The sequence below is a fragment of the Bubalus kerabau genome, chromosome 5 (genome assembly GCF_029407905.1).
Source record: "Bubalus kerabau isolate K-KA32 ecotype Philippines breed swamp buffalo chromosome 5, PCC_UOA_SB_1v2, whole genome shotgun sequence".
NCBI lineage: Eukaryota > Metazoa > Chordata > Mammalia > Artiodactyla > Bovidae > Bubalus > Bubalus kerabau.
Window position 1 is genome coordinate 93,450,214 of NC_073628.1, and position 23,761 is coordinate 93,473,974.

The 23,761-nt window shown below is 39.1% G+C and overlaps 1 protein-coding gene across 2 annotated transcripts in view; it reads left to right on the forward strand.

The window, feature by feature from the left end:
- FMO2 (flavin containing dimethylaniline monoxygenase 2) overlaps positions 1-23,761 on the forward strand; it is a 64,876-nt gene that overhangs the window by 19,539 nt on the left and 21,576 nt on the right. Inside the window, exons 2-4 of one of the 2 annotated variants that reach the window (XM_055582217.1) lie at positions 3,756-3,933; positions 4,939-5,015; positions 5,155-5,292. In XM_055582217.1, the coding sequence (XP_055438192.1) occupies positions 5,161-5,292 (132 nt within the window). In that variant the 5' untranslated portion in view covers positions 3,756-3,933; positions 4,939-5,015; positions 5,155-5,160. The remainder of the gene's footprint in view (positions 1-3,755; positions 3,934-4,938; positions 5,016-5,154; positions 5,293-23,761) is intronic. The other variant, XM_055582218.1, reaches the window with a different exon arrangement.

The window sequence follows — 23,761 nt, forward strand, 5'->3', positions numbered from 1 at the left end:
AAGAAGTGTCTGACACCTAGGAGGTGTTCAACAAGTGTTTGTTGAATGAATCTGTATTAAAAAAATTTCAGTATCCTTAGGTCCACTGGTCTTGTTAGGTGGATCCACTGGTCTTGTTGGCTAGAGAACAAAGTCCTTCATCATTTAGACTATATCCAAGGTATACTATGGAATAGGAAATGGCAACCCACTCTAGTATTCTTGCCTGGAAAATTCCATGGACAGGGGAGGGTGGAGGGCTCTTTGGGATCACAAAGAGTCAGACACAACTGAGCACAGCAAGGTACACAAAGGCTCTATAGCCTCTTGATTTAGTCTTCCTAATTAACGGTAGTGCTAGTAATTGAGATTGTAAGCAAAGGTAAGTTATCCAGTTCTATATCAAGGCAAAAAGACAGCAATGGACAGGAAGATATTAGAAGTTCTACTAGATTCATCCAAGCGAGCAGATACCCAAGCAGAGACATATGATGATACATAGCTTCAGGGAGGGTAAGGAATCTGGGAACAGGTAAGTTAGGATCCAGAAGTCATCAAGTCTAAGAAAGCCAGGCCAAAACAAGAATGTAAACTCCAGAATATATGTTTGTGTGTTAGCCACTCAGTCATGTCTGACTCTGTGAACCCGTGGACTATAGCCTCCCAGGCTCCTCTATCCATAGAATTCTCCAGGCAAGAGTACTGGAGTGGGTAGCCATTCCCTTCTCCAGGGGATCTTCCCAACCGAGGGATTAAACCCAGGCCTCTGCATTGCAGGCAGATTCTTTACCATCTGAGCCACCAGGGAAGCCCGTGTGTGTGTGTGTGTGTGTGTGTGTGTGTTTTAAATGATTTTTAAAAGAATGTAAATTCCATGAGATCATTTGTCCAGGCATGGTGATATGTCAGATATAGAAATGGGTATTTGTTAGATGGAAAATTAATCCATCAACAAAATGGAATTCAAGCAACCATTTTAAAAATGCTGCTATAACTGGGATGACCCTGAGGGATGGGATGGGAGGGAGGTGGGAGGGGGGTTCAGGATGGAGACACATGTACATTTGTGGTTGATTCATGTCAATGGTATGGGAAAAACCACTACAATATTGTAAAGTAATTAGTCTCCAATTAAAATAAATAAATAAATTTTAAAAAATAAATAAAAATAAAAGCACTGCTCTAAGTTTATTTGAGACTCTGTGAAATTTGTAGGTTAATTTTGACAAAAAGTTGACCTCCTTATACTGCCTTCTCATTCATAAGTGTGAATTCTCTCTGTTCAGTTCAGTCACTCAGTCGTGTCCAACTCTTTGCCACCCCATGAATCGCAGCACGCCAGGCCTCCCTGTCCATCACCAACTCCCGGAGTTCACCCAGACTCACGTCCATCGAGTCAGTGATGCCATCCAGCCATCTCATTCTCTGTCGTCCCCTTCTCCTCCTGCCCCCAATCCCTCCCAGCATCAGAGTCTTTTCCAATGAATCAACTCTTCACATGAGGTGGCCAAAGTACTGGAGTTTCAGCTTTAGCATCATTCCTTCCAAAGAACACCCAGGGCTGATCTCCTTCAGAATGGACTGGTTGGATCTCCTTGCAGTCCAAGGGACTCTCAAGAGTCTTCTCCAACACCACAGTTCAAAAGCATCAATTCTTCGGTGCTCAGCTTTCTTCACAGTCCAACTCTCACATCCATACATGACCACTGGAAAAACCATAGCCTTGACTAGATGGACCTTTGTTGGCAAAGTAATGTCTCTGCTTTTCAATATGCTGTCTAGGTTGGTCATAACTTTTCTTCCAAGGAGTAAGCGTCTTTTAATTTCATGGCTGCAGTCACCATCTGCAGTGATTTTGGACCCCCCCACAAAAAAAGTTTGACACTGTTTCCACTGTTTCCCCATCTATTTCCCATGAAGTGATGGGACCAGATGCCATGATCTTCGTTTTCTGAATGTTGAGCTTTAAGCCAACTTTTTCACTCTCCTCTTTCACTTTCATCAAGAGGCTTTTTAGTTCCTCTTCACTTTCTGCCATAAGGGTGGTGTCATCTGCATCTCTGAGGTTATTGATATTTCTCCCAGCAATCTTGATTCCAGCTTCTGCTTCTTCCAGCCCAGCGTTTCTCATGATGTACTCTGCATATAAGTTAAATAAGCAGGGTGACAATATACAGCCTTGACATACTCCTCTTCCTATTTGGAACCAGTCTGTTGTTTCATGTCCAGTTCTAGCTGTTCCTTCCTGACCTGCATACAAATTTCTCAAGAGGCAGGTCAGGTGGTCTAGTATTCCCATCTCTTGAAGAATTTTCCAGTTTATTGTGATCCACACAGTCAAAGGCTTTGGCATAGTCAATAAAGCAGAAATATATGTTTTTCTGGAACTCTCTTGCTTTTTTGATGATCCAGTGGATGTTGGCAATTTGGTCTCTTGTTCCTCTGCCTTTTCTAAAACCAGCTTGAACAACTGGAAGTTCACACTTCACATATTGCTGAAGCCTGGCTTGGAGAATTCTGAGCATTACTTTACTAGCGTGTGAGATGAGTGCAATTGTGCAGTAGTTTGAGCATTCTTTGGCATTGCCTTTCTTTGGGATTGGAATGAAAACTGCCCTTTTCCACTCCTGTGGCCACCGCTGAGCTTTCCAAATTTGCTGGCATATTGAATGCAGCACTTTCACAGCATCATCTTTCAGGATTTGAAATAGCTCCACTGGAATTCCATCACCTCCACTAGCTTTGTTCATAGTGATGCTTCCTACGGCACACTTGACTCACATTCCAGGATGTCTGGTTCTAGGTGAGTGATCACACCATCGTGCTTATCTGGGTCATGAAGATCTTTTTTGTACAGTTCTTCTGTGTATTCTTGCCACCTCTTCTTAATATCTTCTGCTTCTGTTAGGTCCATACCATTTCTGTCCTTTATCGAGCCCATCTTTGCATGAAATGTTCCCTTGGTATCTCTAATTTTCTTGAAGAGATCTCTAGCCTTTCCCATTCTGTTGTTTTCCTCTATTTCTTTGCATTGATCGCTGAGGAAGTCTTTCCTATCTCTTCTTGCTATTCTTTGGAACTCTGCATTCAGATGCTTATATCTTTCCTTTTCTCCTTTGCTTTTCACTTCAAATTTAGTTCTTTTGCACTGTTCTTATTATGACTAATATTATTTTGGAATGTTTTGAATAAATATGATTTTTTTTGCATTATGTCCTCTAATGTATATGTATGACCTATGGAAATCTACTGAATTTTTTTTAGTATTGTCATATTAAGTTTTGGTATTTCCTTTTCTATTCATCCACTTTGCTAAACCTGTGCCATTTTTAAACATTTTATGTGCTTCTATATTACATTATCCAATTAATGGTTGTTGTTAAAGTGTATTTTGGAGTTATTATTTAAAAAAAATAAATACACATGTTCAGTGTTTTATAAAAAAAAAATGCTGCTATAGATATAAAGGTATTGCTATATTGTAGAGTGAAAAATCAAGTTGGAAATTATATGTAGAGTGCGATTCCATTTTTGTTTATGTATTATCTGCATATATTGATATGAAAGATAAACAAAAATGTTATGGTGGATAAAGGAATAATTTGGACTTCTTTTTATCAGCATATTTGCTAACTTGTTAATGAGCATTGGTTATATCCATTATATCAATAAAGAGGATTTTTAAACTCTCTGTATGATACATGGGTACCTGTACGATGTTGTTACTGTAACCTTTACCCTGAACCCCAGGATATAAGCCTCTTGCTTCATTTCAGGACTCCTGACAAAGACTTTGGAGTTTCAGCTGGCAGAATGCCAGAGGAGGAGGCGGAGGACTGCAAGCTCCTCCCATTCCCCACAGGTTCCTCTGACTCTTAAAACGCTTCTGATTACCTCCCAGCATACAATCTACACAGGAAACTACTGTCAGCGCACTCAAAGACAGAAACAGAGGTAAGGATGATAGCTGGGGAAAGAGACTCAAAAGTTCGGTACTCTGAAGAATTTAACTGAAGGGGAAGCAGGGAGCGGGCCCAGCGTAGCCGCGCGGGAGTTACGTCTCCTGTTTGAGCTGGAAGCCGGTTCTCGCTCACATTCTCTGGAACAGGGCCAGGAGGGGAGCGTTTATCAGAGGGCTCCGGTTCCCGCGCTCCCGCCCGTGCTGCGTAATCTCGCCCAGCACCTTTCCTTCCCTCTTGGTTATGGCTTGACGAACCCTTAAGGACTCGTCGGCCAACGCTGTGGCACATTCTGGAAAAGAAGGAGAACCCTTTACTCTAGGGCAGTAAAGACAGTACTTGGAAGATGACGGGTCTAGTCATCCTTGCACAAGGCAAGCCTTCTGCTCTCTTTGGGGACTCTGAATGTTGGGACTCCTCCGCACTGAAGTACTGAAGTCTAGCTTATTCTCAGCCTCTAGAAAACTGTGTTCACTGTCTGACAGTACAGGCACAGGTGAGAAAGACTGCAGGTTCATTTCCAGACCCTCCAAATAACGTGTCACACAAATTCTTTTCTTTCCCAATGTTAGGTTTATATTATACTGCACTCTATTTAAAGTGTGCAATACCACTATGTCTTGGGCTTCCCTGATACCTCAGTTGTGGTTAAGAATCTGCCTGCAATGCGGGAGACCTGGGTTCGATCCCTGGGTTGGGAAAATCCCCTGGAGAAGGAAATGGCAACCCACTCCAGTGTTCTTGCCTGGAGAATCCCAAGGACGGGGGAGCCTGGTAGGCTGCCATCTATGGGGTCGCACAGAGTCGGACACGACTGAAGCGACTTAGCAGCAGCAGCAGCAGCATGTCTTTATTAAGGGGGAAGTGGTAGTCTCTCATGCAAAAAGAAAAAAGACACACTGAATAAAATTGTTTCAAAATAAAATTTCAAAAAAAGGAACTTAAGACTGGCTCATATCCCTGGTACTATGTTTTTGAATCGGTTGGCTTTGTTAAACAGGTTGCTTTTAAACGTTAAACCAAGACGTGACACAACTTGGCTTCTTTCAAGGGGAAGAGGAAACTGGGATTTGACTGGTGAGGCATTTTATTCAAATAGCGCTGCTTATTAAATGACCACTGCTACAGCATTTAAAGCCAGTTACTGTCCACACAATAAGGACGGTTTTACCTGTTGCCTCAGTGAAGCAGCATTAATTGATCAACTCCTTGACAGGATACCATGGCAAAGAAGGTGGCAGTGATTGGAGCTGGGGTCAGCGGCCTGGCCTCTCTCAAGTGCTGTGTGGATGAGGGACTCGAACCCACTTGCTTTGAGAAGACTGAAGATATTGGAGGACTGTGGAGATTCAAAGTAAGTGAGATCTTGTTTCTTGAACAGGTTGTTCTGCTATTGTAGGGTGATTCATACTATTGAGCCACCTTGGCTTTTCCTTAGCAGTTTTGATCAGATTTACTTCAAGCAGGAACTAAAGAAATAGGCTGGTGCCCAGGTAGCCAACACGGCATGTGAAAGAATCTTTTCCTCTGGATGCAACGATTGTCTTGCAGCCCACATTTTTGTTATTCTCAAAGCAATATAATGATATTAGAGAACATTTTACAAAATAGAAGTGAGAGGCATTCTGTTCGAGACACGACATAGTCTAACCATTGAGAACTTGCTTTTTCAGAGAGGGAGCTCTTATTACTGCTGACTTTTTTCTGACAATAAAATAAACAACGTTTGCTTGGCTTTCTGATAACATTCTAGTGTAACTATGGGCACTCTTGAAGTATCTATTGTTATTGTTCAGTCGCTCAGTCATGTCCAAGTCTGCAACCCCATGGACTGCAGCACACCAGGCTTCCCTATCCTTTAAGTATACTATACTTTTTATACGTATAAAAGTATATGTTTTTATACTTTATATGTATGAGTATATACTTATAAAAGTATATAGTTTTATACTATACTATACTTTTTAACTATATTTTACTCATTAAATTTATTCCATTAGCCAAACTCAAATACTGGTAATACTAGTTGTCCCTCCTGTATATGAGACAGCAAAAGAGACACTGATGTATAGAACAGTCTTTTGGACCCTGTGGGAGAGGGAGAGGGTGGGATGATTTGGGAGAATGGTATTGAAACATGTATAATAAATAAATAAATTACTCAGGTGAAAAAAAAATTAAAGAAAGATACAAAGATAGATAGCTATAAAGATTTATAACTATTTCTTCCCATAATCTTTTAAGTAAATAATTAGCTGGCCACCTCCTAGGTGTGAGACCTTGGGCAAGTTATTTACATTCCTGTGTCTTAGTTTTCTCAGCTATATAATGAGGAACAACAGAAAAGTATGATTATCTCATAGTACGGTTTTAAAAATAAAGGAAGATAATTTATGCAAAGAACTTCAAATACGGCAAACATTAGCTATGATACCTATATTCATATTTTATAGACAAGCAAACAGAAGCTGATGGAGGTTAAATGACTGGTCACTCAGCTGTAGGAACCAACATTCAAACCTTAGTCTCCATGACACCTAAGCAGGAGCCCCTGCTGCTGCTGCTGCTAAGTCACTTCAGTCGTGTCCGACTCTATGCAACCCCATAGACGGCAACCTACCAGGCTCCCCTGTCCCTGGGATTTTCCAGGCAAGAACACTGGAGTGGGCTGCCATTTCCTTCTCCAATGCATGAAAGTGAAAAGTGAAAGTGAAGCCGCTCAGTCGTGTCCGACCCTCAGCAACCCCATGGACTTCAGCCTACCAGGCTCTCCATCCATGGGATTTTCCAGGCCAGAGTACTGGAGTGGCGTGCCATTGCCTTCTCCGAAGCAGGAGCCCCTACTTATAACCATAATTTGCATTCCTGCTCAGAAAGGTTAAACAAACTTTTATCTCAGAACTCAAGAGCAGTGATTTTCAGATTATGTATCAAGTACATTCAAATGAGATATTAAAACTGGTGGGAACACTCCAGACACAAGTGAAAGATTTTGAGTGCATGAAAGCAGACTCTCACACCAGCAGAGACCATCCAAAGGGCTGTCACTACAAGCTGACTCATCGAGGAGATGGCAAGAACATCTAACATGTGTGCTTTCCCAGTTCAAAACGAGTCTTCTGCCAAGAGGAATTTTTTAACATTGGGTTTCTCAACTGTATATAATTATAAGACATGCCTAGAAGGTTTCTTAAAGATATGGATTCTTGGACACCAGCCCAGACTTACTGAATCAAAATCTTTTGAGGCAGGGAATATATATATATATATATTTTTTTTTAACATAAGTCCCAAATGAATCCTATGATGAGACAAATTCAGCAAACATTGCTCAAATACCAAACAAAAAAAATCTGTGTTTTCAGCTATTCAAGCACACTCAGAGCTAATGATGAAGATGTTGATCCTTATACAAAACAGGTAACTTTGCTGAGAAGAAACTGGAAAACAGCTTGAATCACATTCATTTCTTACTAACAACTAATCATTAGAATCATTATAGCTTTACCTGAGAGGGTGATGTGATTAAATGGAAATTTCTGTCTTACCCAAGGATGTGTTATTTTGCCTACTCTGGGTTCACATATAGATTCCATTTCAGATATTTTCCCCAGGTAGATTTTTTTTTCACCTAAGAAAGAAACATGAAATTTCAATAAGTCCATGTTTAATGATAAATTTGTCATTGCTTTGTTTTATTACCCAATTTGGGATTTACTATCAAAGAGCCAAATGTCTCTTATTTAATTATCATTAACTTGGACACAGAAGAGTAAGAGTTTTTTTGAGAGGTCTATCAAAAATATGACTTGATGGGTGGTACAAGAAGGCAGTGTAGGAACATCCTGAACTCACTTCCTCCCATGTACACAACAAATCCACAGCTACATATGGAGCAACTCTCTCTGGGAAGGACCTGAAAATGAGCTGAAAAGCCTGCCACAACAAAGAATAAAGGGGCTGCATTGAGACAGGTAGGAGAAGCAAAGGCATTATCTTTCCCCAAACCCCATCCTTGGCAGAGCAACCCACATGTGGGAGGGATCTCATGAACAGAGCACTTCTTCCTGAAAAGTGAAGGGTTTGTGCCCCACATCAGGCTCCCCAACCCTTGGGACCTGCTCTGGAGAGACAAGCCTCCAAAATGTCTGACTTTGAAAAGCAACAGGGCTTTCATCTAAGAGAATATTAGGTTTGTAGGGAATGGGGATTCTGCTCTTAAAGAGCTCATGCACAGACTCATTTGCCCTGGAATCCAGTACAAAGGCAGCAGTGTGGGAAGTGCCTAGACCATATGTGAAGGAGTTTCATTTACTAGTCTTAGAGCATCTGCCAGAGGTGCAGGAACTTGTTGGGACTGTCACTGGAGACAGAGGCACTAGCCAGAACCATTTTTGCATTCTCCCCTCCATTACTAGCACTGCTCGCTGCTCACTGCACCCTGCCCTTTGGTCCTACTAAAGCCTGCTAATCAAGTACCCTGACCCCCAAGCTACTTCCAGGGCTCCACCAAAGCTGGTGGGTAGGTGCAGACCACACAGTGGATGGCCCTGGCATGCTTGGCTCTGAAGACCAGCACAGGGTGGATTATGTTCTGGGTTCCACAGTCTGACAAAAAAATAAGACAGAGAGTTCTTAGCACCTCAACAACTGGGACCTATTAAAAACTTTGACTGCTTAGATACTCAGAAGACTTGAGAGACAGCCAAAGGGTAGGGCAAGGTAAAATGATAAGTTTCTTCTCTTACACAAGGCCACTCCTTCAATACTGGGTGAGATAGCTGTTCTATCTGGTACATAGAAACAAACTCAGAGACAGAAATGTTCCAAATGAAAGAACAATAAAACCCCAGGAAAAAAAAAAAAAAAACATAATGAAGCCTATATGGGAAAAGAATCTAAAAAAAAAAATAAAAATAGATATATGTATAACTGGATCACTTTGCTGTACACCTGAAACTAACACAACATTGTAAGTCAACTATATGCCAATAAAAATGTTTTAAACTTAATGAAACAAGATATATAATTTATCTGTAAAGCCCTAAAAGTCATGGTCATAAAACACTGAAAAGAATGAATAAACACAGCAAGAAGTTCAGCAAAAAGATAGAAAATGTATCAAACATTTCAGTACAGCAAAAAGATAGAAAAGTACCAAACAGAAGTCTTAGAGCTGAAGAATATAATAGCTAAACTGAAGAATACACTGAAGAGGTTCAACAGCAGACTAGATGAAGCAAAGAAATAATCGATGATCTGGAAGACAGGGTAGTGGAATTCACCAAAACAGAGCAGCAAAAAGAATTTAAAAAGTGAAGACAGCTTAAGGGACCTAGAGGGCAGCATCAAATGGAGTAACATTTGGATTGTAGATGTCTCAGGAGAAGAAAGAGAGAAGGGCACAGAAAACTTATTTGAAGAAGTAATGGCTGAAAACAACCCTAACCTCAGGAAGGAAACAGATGTCTGTCAGAATGGCTATCAGTTAAACACACACACACACACACACACACACACACACACACACACATAACAAATGTTGGCAAAGATGTGGAGAAAAGGGAACTTCCATACACTGGTAGCGGAAACGTAAATTGGTGCATGCAGCCACAGTGGAAAACAGTACAGTTTCTCAAAAAACTAAACTAGAACTTAACCATATGACCCAGCAATGCCATTTCTGATTATTTGTCTGAAAAAAACAAAAACACTAATTCAAAAAGATACATGCACCCCAATGTTCACAGCAGCATTGTGTACAATTGGCAGGATATGGAAGCAACATAAGTATGCACCAACAGATGAATGGATAAAGAAGATGTGATGTGTGTGTGTATACTATGTATACTATGTATATATATATATAATATATACATACATAATGAAATACTATTTAGCCATAAAAAATAATAAAATTTTGCCATTTGCAACAATATGAATGGACTTGGAGAGTATTTTGCTAAGTGAAATGTCAGACAGAGAAAAACAAATACTATATGATTTCACTTATATGTAGAATCTAAAAAATAAAGCAAACTGTTGAATATAACAAAACAGAAACAGACTCACTGCTATAGAGAACAAACCAGTGGTTACCAGTAGGGAGAAGGAGGATGGGAAGGGGAAAAGGAGTAGGAGATTAGGAGGTACAGACTGTTAGGTATAAAATAAACTATTGTTATTTAGTTGCTAAGTCATGTCCAGCTCTTCTGCAACCCCATGGACTCCAACCTGTGAGACTCCTCTATCCATGGGATTTTCTAGGAAAGAATACTGGACTGGGTTGCCATTTCCTTCTCCATAAATAAGCTGTAGTGAATATCTTGTAACTATAAATGGAGTATAATCTTTAAAAATTCTGAACCACTCTGTTATATACCTAAAACTTATATAATATTTTACATCAAATATACCTCAATTTCAAAAATATTTTAAACAAAAGTGGTTAAAAAACTATAACTACAATGATTATCTAAAGGATACACAGAAAAGATATAAAATGTGACATTAAAACATAAAATGTGGGGGGTAATATGAACTTGGCTGAGTATGACTGAGTCCCTTTGCCATCCACCTGAAACTATCACAACATTATTAACTGGCTATACTCCAATACAAAATAAAAAGTTTAATAAAAAATAAAATAGAGACTGAAAAAGCAATTGAAAATATCAATAAAAGAGTTGATTCTTTGAAAAATAAACAAAATTGATAAAACTTTACAGTAAGTAAAAAAGAAGATTCAAATGAGTAAAATTAGAAAAAAATAAGAGTTAAAACTAATACCAAAGAAGTACAAATGATCATAAACTACTACTATGAATAATTATATGTCAACAAATTGGACAATCTAGAAAATATGGACAAATTCCTAGAAACATGCAATCTTCTAAGACTAAATCATGAAGAAACAGAAAATCTAAACAGGCTGTTACTAGTAAGGAGATTGAATCAGTGATTAAAACAAACAAACAAAAAAACTTAACAAAAGTCCAGGACCAGATGGTTTCACTGGTGAAATCTACCAAGCATTCAAAAAATATTTAGTACATATCCTTCCCTATTTAATACCTAACTTCTCCAAAAATCTGAACAGGAGGGAACACTTCCAATCTTATTTTATGAGATCAGAATTACTCTGACACCAAAACAAGACAAGAATACCACAAAAAAGAAAATTATAGACCTATATTCCTAATGAGCATGGATGCAAAAATCCTCAGCAAAATATTAGCAAACTGAATTCAATAATATATTAAAAAGATTATATACCATGGTTAAGCAGGATTTATTCTAGGAATGCAAAGATAGTTCAACATACTCAAATCAGTCAGTGTGATATACCACCTTAACAAAATGAAGAACAAAAATCATATGATCTTTTCAATAGATACAAAAAACTTTTGACAAAATTTAACATCCATTTACAGAAAAAAAAAAATTCTCAATGAGTATAGATGAAATGTACCCCAACATAATAAAGGTGGTATGACTAGCCTTTGGCTAACTTCATATTCAATGATGAAAAACTGAAATCTTTTAAGATCAAAACAAAGATGCCCACTCTTCCTAATTTCATTCAACATAGTATTGATTGGAAGTCCTAGCCAGAGTAGCTAGTTAGAAAAAAGAAATAAAAGGCATGCAAACTGGAAAGAAGACGTAAATTGTAACTGTTGTGGATATGATTCTTATATATAGAATATAGACTATATATACATATGTATGCTGTTGCTGCTGCTGCTAAGTCGCTTCAGTCGTGTCCGACTTTGTGCGACCCCATAGACGGAAGCCCAACAGGCTCCCCTGTCCCTGGGATTCTTCAGGCAAGAAAACTGGAGTGGGTTGCCATTTCCTTCTCCAATGCATGAAAGTGAAAAGTGAAAGTGAAGTTGCTCAGTCACGTCCGACTCTTAGTGACCCCATGGACTGCAGCCTACCAGGCTCCTTCATCCATGGGATTTTCCAGGCAAGAGTACTGGAGTGGGGTGCCATTGCCTTCTCCAATATATATGTATATGTATATATAAATAGATGTATGTGTATGTATGTGTGTATATATATATACATATATGTATATGTGTGTGTGTATATATATAGATATACATATATATACACACCCTCTAAAGACGCCACCAAAAAAATTTAGAACAAATTCAGTTGCAGGTATAAAATTAATGTATAGAAGTCTGTAGTTTTTTATACACTAAGAATGAACTATCAGAAAAAGAAATTATGAAAATAACCCTATTAATAATTGTGTCAAAAAGAATAAATTAAGTACACTTAACTACGAAAGTGAAATATCTGTGCATTGAAAATTATAAGATATTAATGAAAGAAGTTGAAGAAGACACAAATAAATGGAAAGATATTCCATGCCAACCAATTGGAAGAATTAATATTGTGAAAATGTCCATATTACCCAAAGCAATCTAAGGATTTGATGCAATCTCTATCAAAATTCCAATGGCATTTTCACAGAAATATAACAAGCAATCCTAAAATTTTTAGAACCATAAAAGATCATTTTATATAACAAAGATCCTAAAATTTGCATAGAATCCAGAAAAGATCAGCCAAAGATGGAGAAGCTCTATAGAGTCAGCAAAAACAAGACTGGGAGCTGACTGTGGCTCAGATCATGAACTCCTTATTACCAAATTCAGAGTTAAATTGAAAAAAGTAGGGAAAACCACTAGACCATTCAGGTATGCTGCTGCTACTGCTAAGTCGCTTCAGTCGTGTCTGATTCTGTGAGACCCCATAGATGGCAGCCCACCAGGCTCCCCATCCCTGGGATTCTCCAGGCAAGAACAGTGGAGTGGGTTGCCATTTCCTTCTCCATTCAGGTATGACCTAAATCAAATCCCTTATGATTATACAGTGGAAGTGACCAATAGATTCAAGGGATTAGATCTGATAGACAGACAGCCTGAAGAATTATGGATGGAAGTTCATGACATTGTACAGGAGGCAGTGAAAAAGAAATGCAGAGTGGCAAAATGGTTGCCCAAGGAGGCTTTACAAATAGCAGAGAAAAGAAGAGAAGCAAAAGGCAAAGGAGAAAAGGAAAGATATACCCATTTGAATGCAGAGTTCCAAAGAACAGCAAGGAGATATAAGAAAGCCTTCCTCAGCAATCAATGCAAAGAAATAGAAGAAAACAATAGAATGGGAAAGACTAGAGATCTCTTCAAGAAAATTAGAGATACCAAGGGAACATTTCATGCAAAGATGGGCACAATAAAGGACAGAAATGGTATGGACCTAATAGAAGCAGAAGATATTAAGAAGAGGTGGCAAGAATACACAGAACTATACAAAAAAGATCTTCATAGCCCAGATAACCATGATGGTGTGATCACTAAGCATCACTACAAATAAAGCTAGTGGAGGTGATGGAATTCCAGTTGAGCTATTTCAAATCCTAAAAGATGATGCTGTGAAAGTGCTTCACTCAATATGCCAGCAAATATGGAAAGCTCAGCAGTGGCCACAGGACTGGAAAAGGTCAGTTTTCATTCCAATCCCAAAGAAAGGCAATGCCAAAGAATGCTCAAACTACCGCACAATTGCACTCATCTCACATGCTAGCAAGAAAGTGAAAGTGAAGTCGCTCAGTCGTGTCCGACCCTCAGCGACCCCATGGACTGGAGCCTAGGAGACTCCTCCATCCATGGGATTTTCCAGGCAAGAGTACTAGAGTGGGTTGCCATTTCCTTCTGCAGTGGATCTTCCTGACCCGGGTCTCCCGCATTGTAGGCAGACGTTTTACCATCTGAGCCACCAGGGAAGTTTCCAAAAAAAAAAAACTCAACGAGCGGTACACGGCCCCACCGCGGGGCCGGCGCACCCACCCCCAACAGAGAGGAGGGGTGGGTGGGGAGGGAGTTCTGCCCACGTGCTCTGGCAGTCGCCACGGTGGCCACTGCGCACTCGGGAGGGGCAGCGGCTGTCCCTCTCGGATCGCTAGAGAAGGCTTTCTCATCGAGGGCGCGCCGTCCCTCACCCAGATCGTCTCTCCTTCGGGCCCATGGAGGCGCTCCAGGAGCTGCCAGTCCTCAGCTGGGCGGGAGGGGTCTGCGGCACAGGTAAGCGGACGACCACACAGGAGCGTGTGAGCGGTCAGGGACGGAGCAGAGCCTGCGTCCCGCCCCCTGCAAGGCCTCATCCGTCAGCCTCCACGACGAGGGGAACAGGCACATCTCTCCTACCGTCTCTACCCACCGCCCTAAAGAGAGCCACTCACGGGACACACACACCACTGCTGCAGGGACCCAAGGGGGACACCGGGTTAAGGGAAACAACACCACCGCTCGGCCTCAGGCACCAGAGGGATGACCTGGAGCGCTCCAGGGGCACCACCGAGGGTCAAACGAGGCACGCTCACACACCCACGTGGCGTGGACAGCGCAGCAGTGGCACAGCCCTCCCCACCGCGGGGAGGGCCCACTCGCGGGGCACACGTGGAGAAGGCGAAGCGAGAGCATCTGCTGTGTCAGAAGAACAACGGCCCACTGACGCCCCGAGGCGGGGGACAGGAGACCGAAGGACAGGGCCAGAGGCTGTACCCAACCCCTGCCTTCCTCACCCTCCCCAACGGGCAGGGGGAAAGACAAGCGAGGAGCCCTTGGACAGACCAAGAAGAGCGGACTCGGTCACCGGGTTCATTAGGCTAGCAAAGGAGTGCTCAAAATTCTCCAACCCAGGCTTCAACATTATGTGAAGCATGGACTTCCAAATATTCAAGTTGGATTTAGAAAAGCCAGAGGAGCCAGAGATCAAATTGCCAACAACTGTTGGATCATTGAAAAAGCAAGAGAGTTCCAGGAAAACATCCACTTCTGCTTTATTGATTATGCCAAAGCCTTTGACTGTGTGGATCACAACAAACTGTGGAAAATTCTTCAAGAGACAGGAATACAGACCACCTTACCCACCTCCTAAGAAACCTATATGCAGGTCAGGAAGCAACAGTTAGAACTGGACATGGAACAACAGAGTGGTCCAAAATCAGGAAAGGAGTACGTCAAGGCTGTATATTGTCATCCTGCTTATTTAACTTATATGCAGAGTACTTCATGAGAAATGCTGGGCTAGATGAAGCACAAACTGGAATCAAGATTGCCGGGAGAAATATCAATAACCTCAGATATGCAGATGATACCACCCTTATGGCAGAAAGCGAAGAAGAACTAAAGAGCCTCTTGATGAAAGTGAAAGAGGAGAGTGAAAAAGTTGGCTTAAAACTCAACATTCAGAAAACTAATCATGGCATCTGGTCCCATCATGTCATGGCAAATAGAGAAACAATGGAAACAGTGACAGACTTTACTTTTTCGGGCTCCAAAATCACTGCAGATGGTGACTGCAGCCATGAAATTAAAAGACACTTTATCCTTGGAAGAAAAGTTATGACCAACCTAGACAGCATATTAAAAAGCAGAAACATTACTTTGTCAACAAAGATCTGTCTAGTCAAAGCTTTGGTTTTTCCAATAGTCATATATGGATGTGAGAGCTGGACTCTAAAGAAAGTTGAGCGCTGAAGAATTGATGCTTTTGAACTGTGGTGTTGGAGAAGACTCTTGAGAGTCCCTTGGACTGCAAGGAGATCCAACCAGTCCATCCTAAAGGAAATCAGTCCTGAATATCCATTGGAAGGACAGATGCTAAAGCTGATACTGCAATACTTTGGCCATGTGATGCAAAGAACTGACTCATTTGAAAAGACCCTGATACTGGGAAAGATTGAAGGCAGGATGAGAAGGGGACAACAGAAGATGAGATGGTTGGATGGCATCACCGACTCGATGGACATGAGTTTGTATAAGCTCCAGGAGTTGGTGATGGACAAGGAAGCCTGGTGTGCTGCAGTCCATGGGGTTGCAAAGAGTCAGACACGACTGAGTGAACTGAACTGAACTGATAAAAAGATCCTAAATAGTGAAAGCAGTCTTGAGAAAGAATAGCAAAGCTGGAGGCATCATGCTTTCTGATTTCAAACTATTACAAAGCGTTAGTAGTCAAGAAACAGTATGGTACTGTCATAAAAAAAAAATAGCACATAAGTCAATGTAAATGAACAGAGAGTCCAGAAATAAAGCCACATATATAGGGTCAATTAATTTACAACAAAGGAGTCAAGAATACACAATGGGGCAAGAATAGTCTTTCCAATAAATGGTGTGGAGAAAACTGAACAGCCACTGTGAAAAACTGAAAATCGATCTCTATCTTACACAACACCCAAAACTGTTTCAAAGACTTGAACACAAGATCAGAAACCATAAAACTCCTAGAAGAAAATGGAAGCAGTAAGCTTCTTGACATCAGTCTTGGTAATGATTTTTTGTATCTGACTTGAAAACAATTGCAACAAAAGCAAAAATGAACAAATGGGACTCCATCGAACTAAAAAGCTTCTGCACAATAAACTTCATAACTTTTTATCACGATAAATGAGAAATAGGACTTACTGTGGTGATCATTTCACAATGCATACAAATGTCAACCATTATGTCCTACATCTGAAATGAATACAATTTTGTATGCCAATTATGCTTCAATTAATATATATATATATATGATTTGATTAATTCCAGGAAGATTCTTTCTGCCCCAAAATATTTCTCCTGCTATCACATTCCTGATGTCTAAAATTTCAGAATTAGAGATATCATCCTGTGGGATAGAAGAGTTAGGTTAAAATTTGAATTAATTCAGTTCAGTTCAGTCACTCAGTTGCATCCAACTCTTTGCAACCCCACGGACTGCAGTATACCAAGCTTCCCTGTCCATCATCAACTCCCAGAGTTTACTCAAACTCATGTCCATTGAGTCAGTGATGCCATCCAACCATCTCATCTTCTGTTGTCCCCTTCTCCTCCACCTTCAATCTTTCCCAGCATTAGGGTCTTTTCAATGAGTCAGTTCTTCGCATCAGGTGGCCAAAGTATTGGAGTTTCAGCTTCAGCATCAGTCCTTCCAATGAATATTCAGGACCGATTTCCTTTAGGATGGACTGGTTGGATCTCCTTGCAGTCCAAGGGACTCTCAAGAGTCTTCTCCAACACCACAGTTCAAAAGCATCGATTCTTCAACACTCAGCTTTATAGTTCAAGCCTTATTAGATATAAAATGGTTAAGTATATAGCTCCCTGGCACTTGCAACAATATCACATTTCAAACCTCCTTTAAAACTATATCCAAGAGATAAATATAAACAATTTCTCTACCCAAAGAAGACAAAGTCTTCACTGAAGAGTGAAACATACAATAAGCAAAATTTCACAGGCCTCCAATGGGACCACATGAGGGTCTGGATTTCCAGGAGACAGTAGTGCCAAGGAAGGAGCTGCTGAAAATGCTGCTGGGAGCCTCCACACCCACTTCCAGCAATACTTGCCTCTCTACAACTCTACCAATCAGAATCAATGTTAAAATACGTTACTCTTTAACTTCTATATTTACACACAATTCTTCTAAGATCACTTAATACATTTAGTGGTGACAAGTTAAAACAAAATTTTAAAATTCCTGCCCCATGCCCAACTCAGATGGTGCTGAATTCTTCCGAAAGATTCTCTAGCACTTCCTAGTGGCCATTTTGGAACATGAGAAAGGTGGGTAATTAACATATATTTTAGCACTTTTTTCCAGCAACAGGAAACATTTGCTGTGCACCATGTCATTTTTCTTGACAATACTCCTAGGGCATAGGTGTTATGATTATCCTCACTTAACATATGAAGAGTTTAGGATAAATAACCTGCCCAAAGGGATACAGGTAGTAGGAAAATAATAAAAATGAAAGTCTGAATGAATCAGATAAAAATCACTCCCCTCAAAAAATTTACGGTCAATTCCTTTTACACTTTCCCACTATAGCTTGTGCTTCACTAGGTTTGAATGCTGCACCTCTACTAAAGGTTTAATGTGCACTAGCTTTTTCAGTATTTGCAAAGCTAATGCTATCATTTATATAATTACTTGCATATGAATTATCTCATTCTATACTCACAATAGTCTTTATTAATTCCAACTTAAAAGTGAGAAAGTCAAAGTAAGTGATTTGCCTATAGTTACTAATAAGTGGTAGATGACAATGAGATGACGTAACAAGATGTCTTAGAACCAGCCACGATATTGCAGTTAAACTTATACATGTTTACCCTCATGCTTCATCTCACAGAATTCTAAAGATGAATACTAAATTTGGAATCAATTAAAACCCCTGTGTGTTTTTCATCTGAATTATTGATGATTTGGGTCTCTATTATCCTGTCTTTGTAAAAACTAATTTTTTAATCTTAATTACAGGATTTCACATTTGTGCATGTTAGACATTATCTAGTTGGTTTTATTCTTAATCAAAGAGTGTTTATATGAAGTTTCAATCTTCTGTTAAGTTTTCTATGTTGAATAATATTAGAATATTTACTCACACCATATAAAAAATTAAACTCAAAATGGATTAAAGACCTAAATATAAGACCTGAAACCATAAAACTCCTAAAAAAGAACATAGGCAGAACACTCTTTGATATAAATTATAACATATTTTTTTTATTTGTCTAAGGCAAAGAAAACAAAAGCAAAAATAAACAAATGAGACCTAATAAAACTTAAAAGCTTTTGCACAGCAAAGGAAATCATCAACAAAATGAAAAGACAACCTACTGAATGGGAGAAAATGCTTGCAAATGATATGGCTGATAAGGGGTTAATATTCAAAATATATAAACAGCTTATACAACTCAGTATCAAAAAAAGAAGCAACCCAATTTAAAAATGGGCATAAGACTTGAATAAATATTTCTCTAAAGAAGATACACAGATGGCCTATAGGCATATGAAAAGATGTTTAACATTGCTAATCAGAGAAATGCAAATTCAAACCATAATGAGATATTACCTCACACCAGGGTGGCTATTATCAAAAAGACCACAAATAAGAAATGTTGGCAAGGATGTAGAACAAAGCTAACCCTTGTATACTGTTGGCAGGAATGTGTGTTAATACAGTCACTGTGGAAAATAGTATGGAATTTCCTCAAAAAATTAAAAATAGAATTACTATGCAATGCAGCAATTTCACTGCTGGGTATATATCCAAAAACACAAATTCAAAAAGATACATGCACCCCAAAGTTTGTAACTGCCAAAATATGGAAGCAAATGAAATGTCCATCAACAGATGAATGGATAAAGATGTGGCAGTATACATAATGGAATACTACTCAGCCATAGAAAATAATGAAATTCTGACACTTGTAACAACCTATGGATGGACCTAGATAGTATTATGCTTAGTGAAACAAGTCAGAGAAGGACAGATACTCTGTTATTGGTTATGTGTGTAACCTGAAAAATAAGACAAATGAATGTATATAACAAAACAGAAACAGACTCACAGATAGAGAGAACAAGCTAATGGTTGCCAGCAGGGAGAGGGAAGAGAGGAGGGGCAAGTTAGGAGTATAGGACTAAGAGATACAAGCTACCGTGTATAAAACAAATAAGCTAAGCAACAAGGATATATTGTACAGCACAGGGAAATATACCCATTATTTTGTAACAAGTTCTAATGGAGTACAATGTATGAAAATATTGAATCACTATCTGTACACCTGAAAGTAATATAATATTGTAAATCACCTATACCTCACTTTATTAAGTGTTTATTTGAAGTTTCAATCCTCTGTCAAGTTTCTATGCCTCCACACTTTGGGTATATACAAATTTTATCATCTGTATTTATCTCCATCAAATTTACTAATTTAAATGTTGATAATAGATGAGACTGTGAAGTAGACACCTGGGAAATCACCAAAAGGAATTTCCCATATGGTGCCATTTTCGCACTGACCAAAACATGTACTTTCTTTATTCTATGCCTCACAGCCTCTCTTCTGTTTCAATTGGCATGTTTTTTTTTTAACAGCACATTATGTTCAGTTTAACATTAGACAGAACTAGCTTAGAACAAAGAGCCATTTCCTTCCCTATAAAGATAACCCCCTTACCCTTGTTTTACTTCAGGAAGTTCTCTGTGATAAATGTATCACAGCATTATTCAATATATGTTTTTGTACATTGTTGTCCATTTAATAGAACCAAATTTAATATGTTAGATATTTGTAACTCTCCAGGAAAACAAATATAAAATACTATGGTTCTTAAGCCTCTTTACCAGCTGTTTAAGATATATTTTGATTGGTGGTTTAGTCACTAAGTTGTGTCCGACTCCTGCGACGTCATGGACTGTAGCTTGCCAGGCTCCTCTGTCTGTGGGATTCTCCAGGCAAGAATATTGGAGTGGGTTGCCATTTCCTTCTCCAAGGGATCTTCCCAACCCAGGAATCAAACTCGGTCTCCTGCACTGAAGGCAGATTCTTTACCAACTGAGCTACAGAGGAAAGCCCTAATTTTGGTTAGTTTTCCATAATTTTTTTTTAAAGAAGTAATGTTTACATGTATAGAATAGAATAAAGTTTGTAACATAATATTAGCAAAATCATAACATTTGCATGCATAAGACAAAACAAAGTTTATAGCATACTATCAGCAAAACCATTTACTTATTCCCATTACACTACTATTTTAATGTATCATTTAGTAGTATCTTAGTATCATTATGGGGCTTCCCTGGTGGCTCAGACAGTAAAACATCTGCCTGCAATGCGGGAGACCCGGGTTTGATTCCTGGGTCGGGAAGATCCCCTGGAGAAGCAAATGGCAATCCAGTCCAGCACTCTTGCCTGGAAAATCCCATGGACGGAGGAACCTGATAGGCTACAGTCCATGGGGTAGCAAAGAGTCGGACACAACTGAGCGACTTCACTTTCACTTTAGTATCATTAAGCCCTATTTACAATGAGGGGAAAATGCTCTGGTTAACATGACTTCTTTCACTCATTCAACAAACATATTACCCAGTTGCATAATATGCACCAGGCATATATTAGGTACTAAAAAGACACAATTGTACAGTCCCTACCATCAAAGGGCTGGTCTTTCGGGAGCAGGGTGTGGCAGGAACTAAAGAAAATCCAGAGTGCAGATTTATAGAAGCTGAAACACTGAGTGTTATGGAAAGCACAGAATCTCACTCAGCAGAAGGGTATGATACTTTTATTTGTCTTGACAATAAACAGAGATCAGATATGTGAAAATCCATCTAGGCCAAGCAAATGGCATGTGCAAAGGCGTGGAGGTTTGTGAAACTTGATACACTTAGAGAATAGAAAGTCATGTAACGTGACTGGAAAGAAGGATGCAGGTTGGCTGAGAGATAACTGATGAGGCTGGAGAGAAGAGCCAGAGTCTGGATGAGGACCTTGTGTCACATGCCAACGAGTGTACCATTTACCCTGAAATCAGTGAAGACAGTGAGCAGTATCTGAGTCAACGAGTTTAATTAGGGGACTCTTTCAGTGATCAAGGGCAGAAATTAGGGAAGTACCAGCCCAAAGGAGAGAGGGCAGAAAGCAATGACACTCTAATAAAGGGTGTGTCTCCCAGTGCTCATTGTGCATAAGAGTCAGCTGGGGAGCACTTCTAAAATACAGATGTCTGGGCCCAAACCAGACCTACTCACCCTTTTTATACTTTTCAAAGCTCCCCTGAATTCTTCTACTGGAATTAGTCCATAGATTAGCATTTGAGAATGATAGTTTTGCCTCTAATTATAGGACAAGGACCCACATGAGAAAAGAACCTTAAAAAGAGTGGATGTAAGTATAACTGATTCACTCGGCTGTACTGCAGAAACTAACACAACATTGTAAATCAACTATAAGCCAATAAAAAAATAAAATTTTTTAAATAAAAATAAGATGCTAAATAATTAAAATAAAATGTTAAAATAATTAAAATAAAAATATTCTTATTGGTAAGAATTTAAAGTTTCAGTTATACTTATCACAAGTAACAGAGCTGATAAAATCCACCCAAAAAAGTGAAAATATGGAATGTTAGGATATTTTCAAAGAAATAAATTTTATTTCCAAACTGCTTAGAATAACTAGCCATGAGAATAAACTATGGATTGTTAGAAGTCAATATAATTACATTTCATAACAAAAAACAATTTATAAGATTTTGTATTTACATTTGTAATAATTGAATCTATTTTTGCTTTGTAAGCTTGCTCCGTCTAGATTAAATATTAGCTTTATAATCTTTCTTAAACTTAATTTACTTTTTATATCCTTTTCATCTTTAAAGAATCAAAGATAAACTTCAGTCCAGCCTGTAATAAAAGATCATAAATTCTAAATCAGGGTTGTCTGAACTAACTTGGTTTTGGTACATAATCTTCTGACTTGCAAAAAAAATTATATTAAGAAAAATGCTTACCATATGATCAATTATCTTAAACAAGTAAATTGTCACTAATTCTATTTGTTAGGAAATTCAGGCTATTAATCTGTATTTGTGCTTAGCTCATTTTTAGGCAGCGCTTGTATTTTAAGTAAATACATGAGTTAAATTTATCTGTTTTGAAAGTCATGTCTCCTGTCCTTGCCTTGGTTGAGAGCAAAGCCTCTCATCTTATTTCTCTACTTTCCATCTCCAAAGCCCAAACTGATTTTAATTCAATGTGACAATAAGCTCCATGAAGATAGAAAACTGTGTGTCCTGGTAACACTTTATCCCTAACTCCAAGCTCAGGGCCTAAACAGGAGATACAGTTGATAGACATTTATTTATTTACTTTGGAGAAGGCAATGGCACCCTACTCTAGGACTCTTGCCTGGAAAATCCCATGGATGGAGGAGCCTGGTGGGCTGCAGTCCATGGGGTCACGAAGAGTCGGACAAGACTGAGTGACTTCACTTTCACTTTTCACTTTCATGCATTGGAGAAGGAAATGGCAACCCACTCCAGTGTTCTTGCCTGGAGAATTAATAAGAATCATCTTCCCTTTACAACCCCAGGAAAACTCAATTATACCCAGATTTATCTAAGCATATAGACATCTACTTCAGCCAGTATAGGAAGAAGTGTACATGGACAGAAAGCATTTTTTAATAGTTGTCTACCAATCAACCTAAGTATAAAGATTATTACTTGATGTTCATAAAAGAATTTTGATGTCATCATCAGTTGTGTCAAATTACACAAGTAAAACCCCCAAAGGAGAGCCTTGCCCTGGCCCTGAAACTACTATAGAGGCTCAGACATGAGAACCAGTTCTCTTCACTCAAAATTCTCTTAAAATGACCTGACAGAGGAGCCAACCACATGTTAAAGCCAATTTAAAGCACTTGTAAAAACTAACATGTTAGCTCTACTGTAACAGTCCATTTTCTTCTGTCTCAAAACTATGACTGGTTCAGTAAGACTAACTCTAATGGCCAGTAGTAATGCAAGAGAGGCAAAGATGGATGGAGCACTTATTTAAAGTCAGGCATTGTGCTAAGCATTTTATCTAATCTCATCAAAGCCCCATGACAACTGTCTAATGGAACAATTGATGAACTCTGTTTTACAGGAGAAAAGGAGGAATCTGACTTATGTAACTTGTGTATGCTCTGTGCATATACTATACCATTTTATATAATGGACTTGAGTATCCTTGGATGTGGGTATCCACAGAGGGTCCTGGAACTAATCCCCTGTGAACACTAAGGGATGACTGTATTATGCAATTTGAAGCTAGTGTTTGAAAACAAAAATACCATGATTTACTCATCCAGAGTTCAGATTATATCCTTGTATATGAGACAGAAAGCACTTCATATTTGAATACAAACTCCCTTTTCCTTCTGTACATACATACAGTTAATAATAAGACCACACCAAATCAC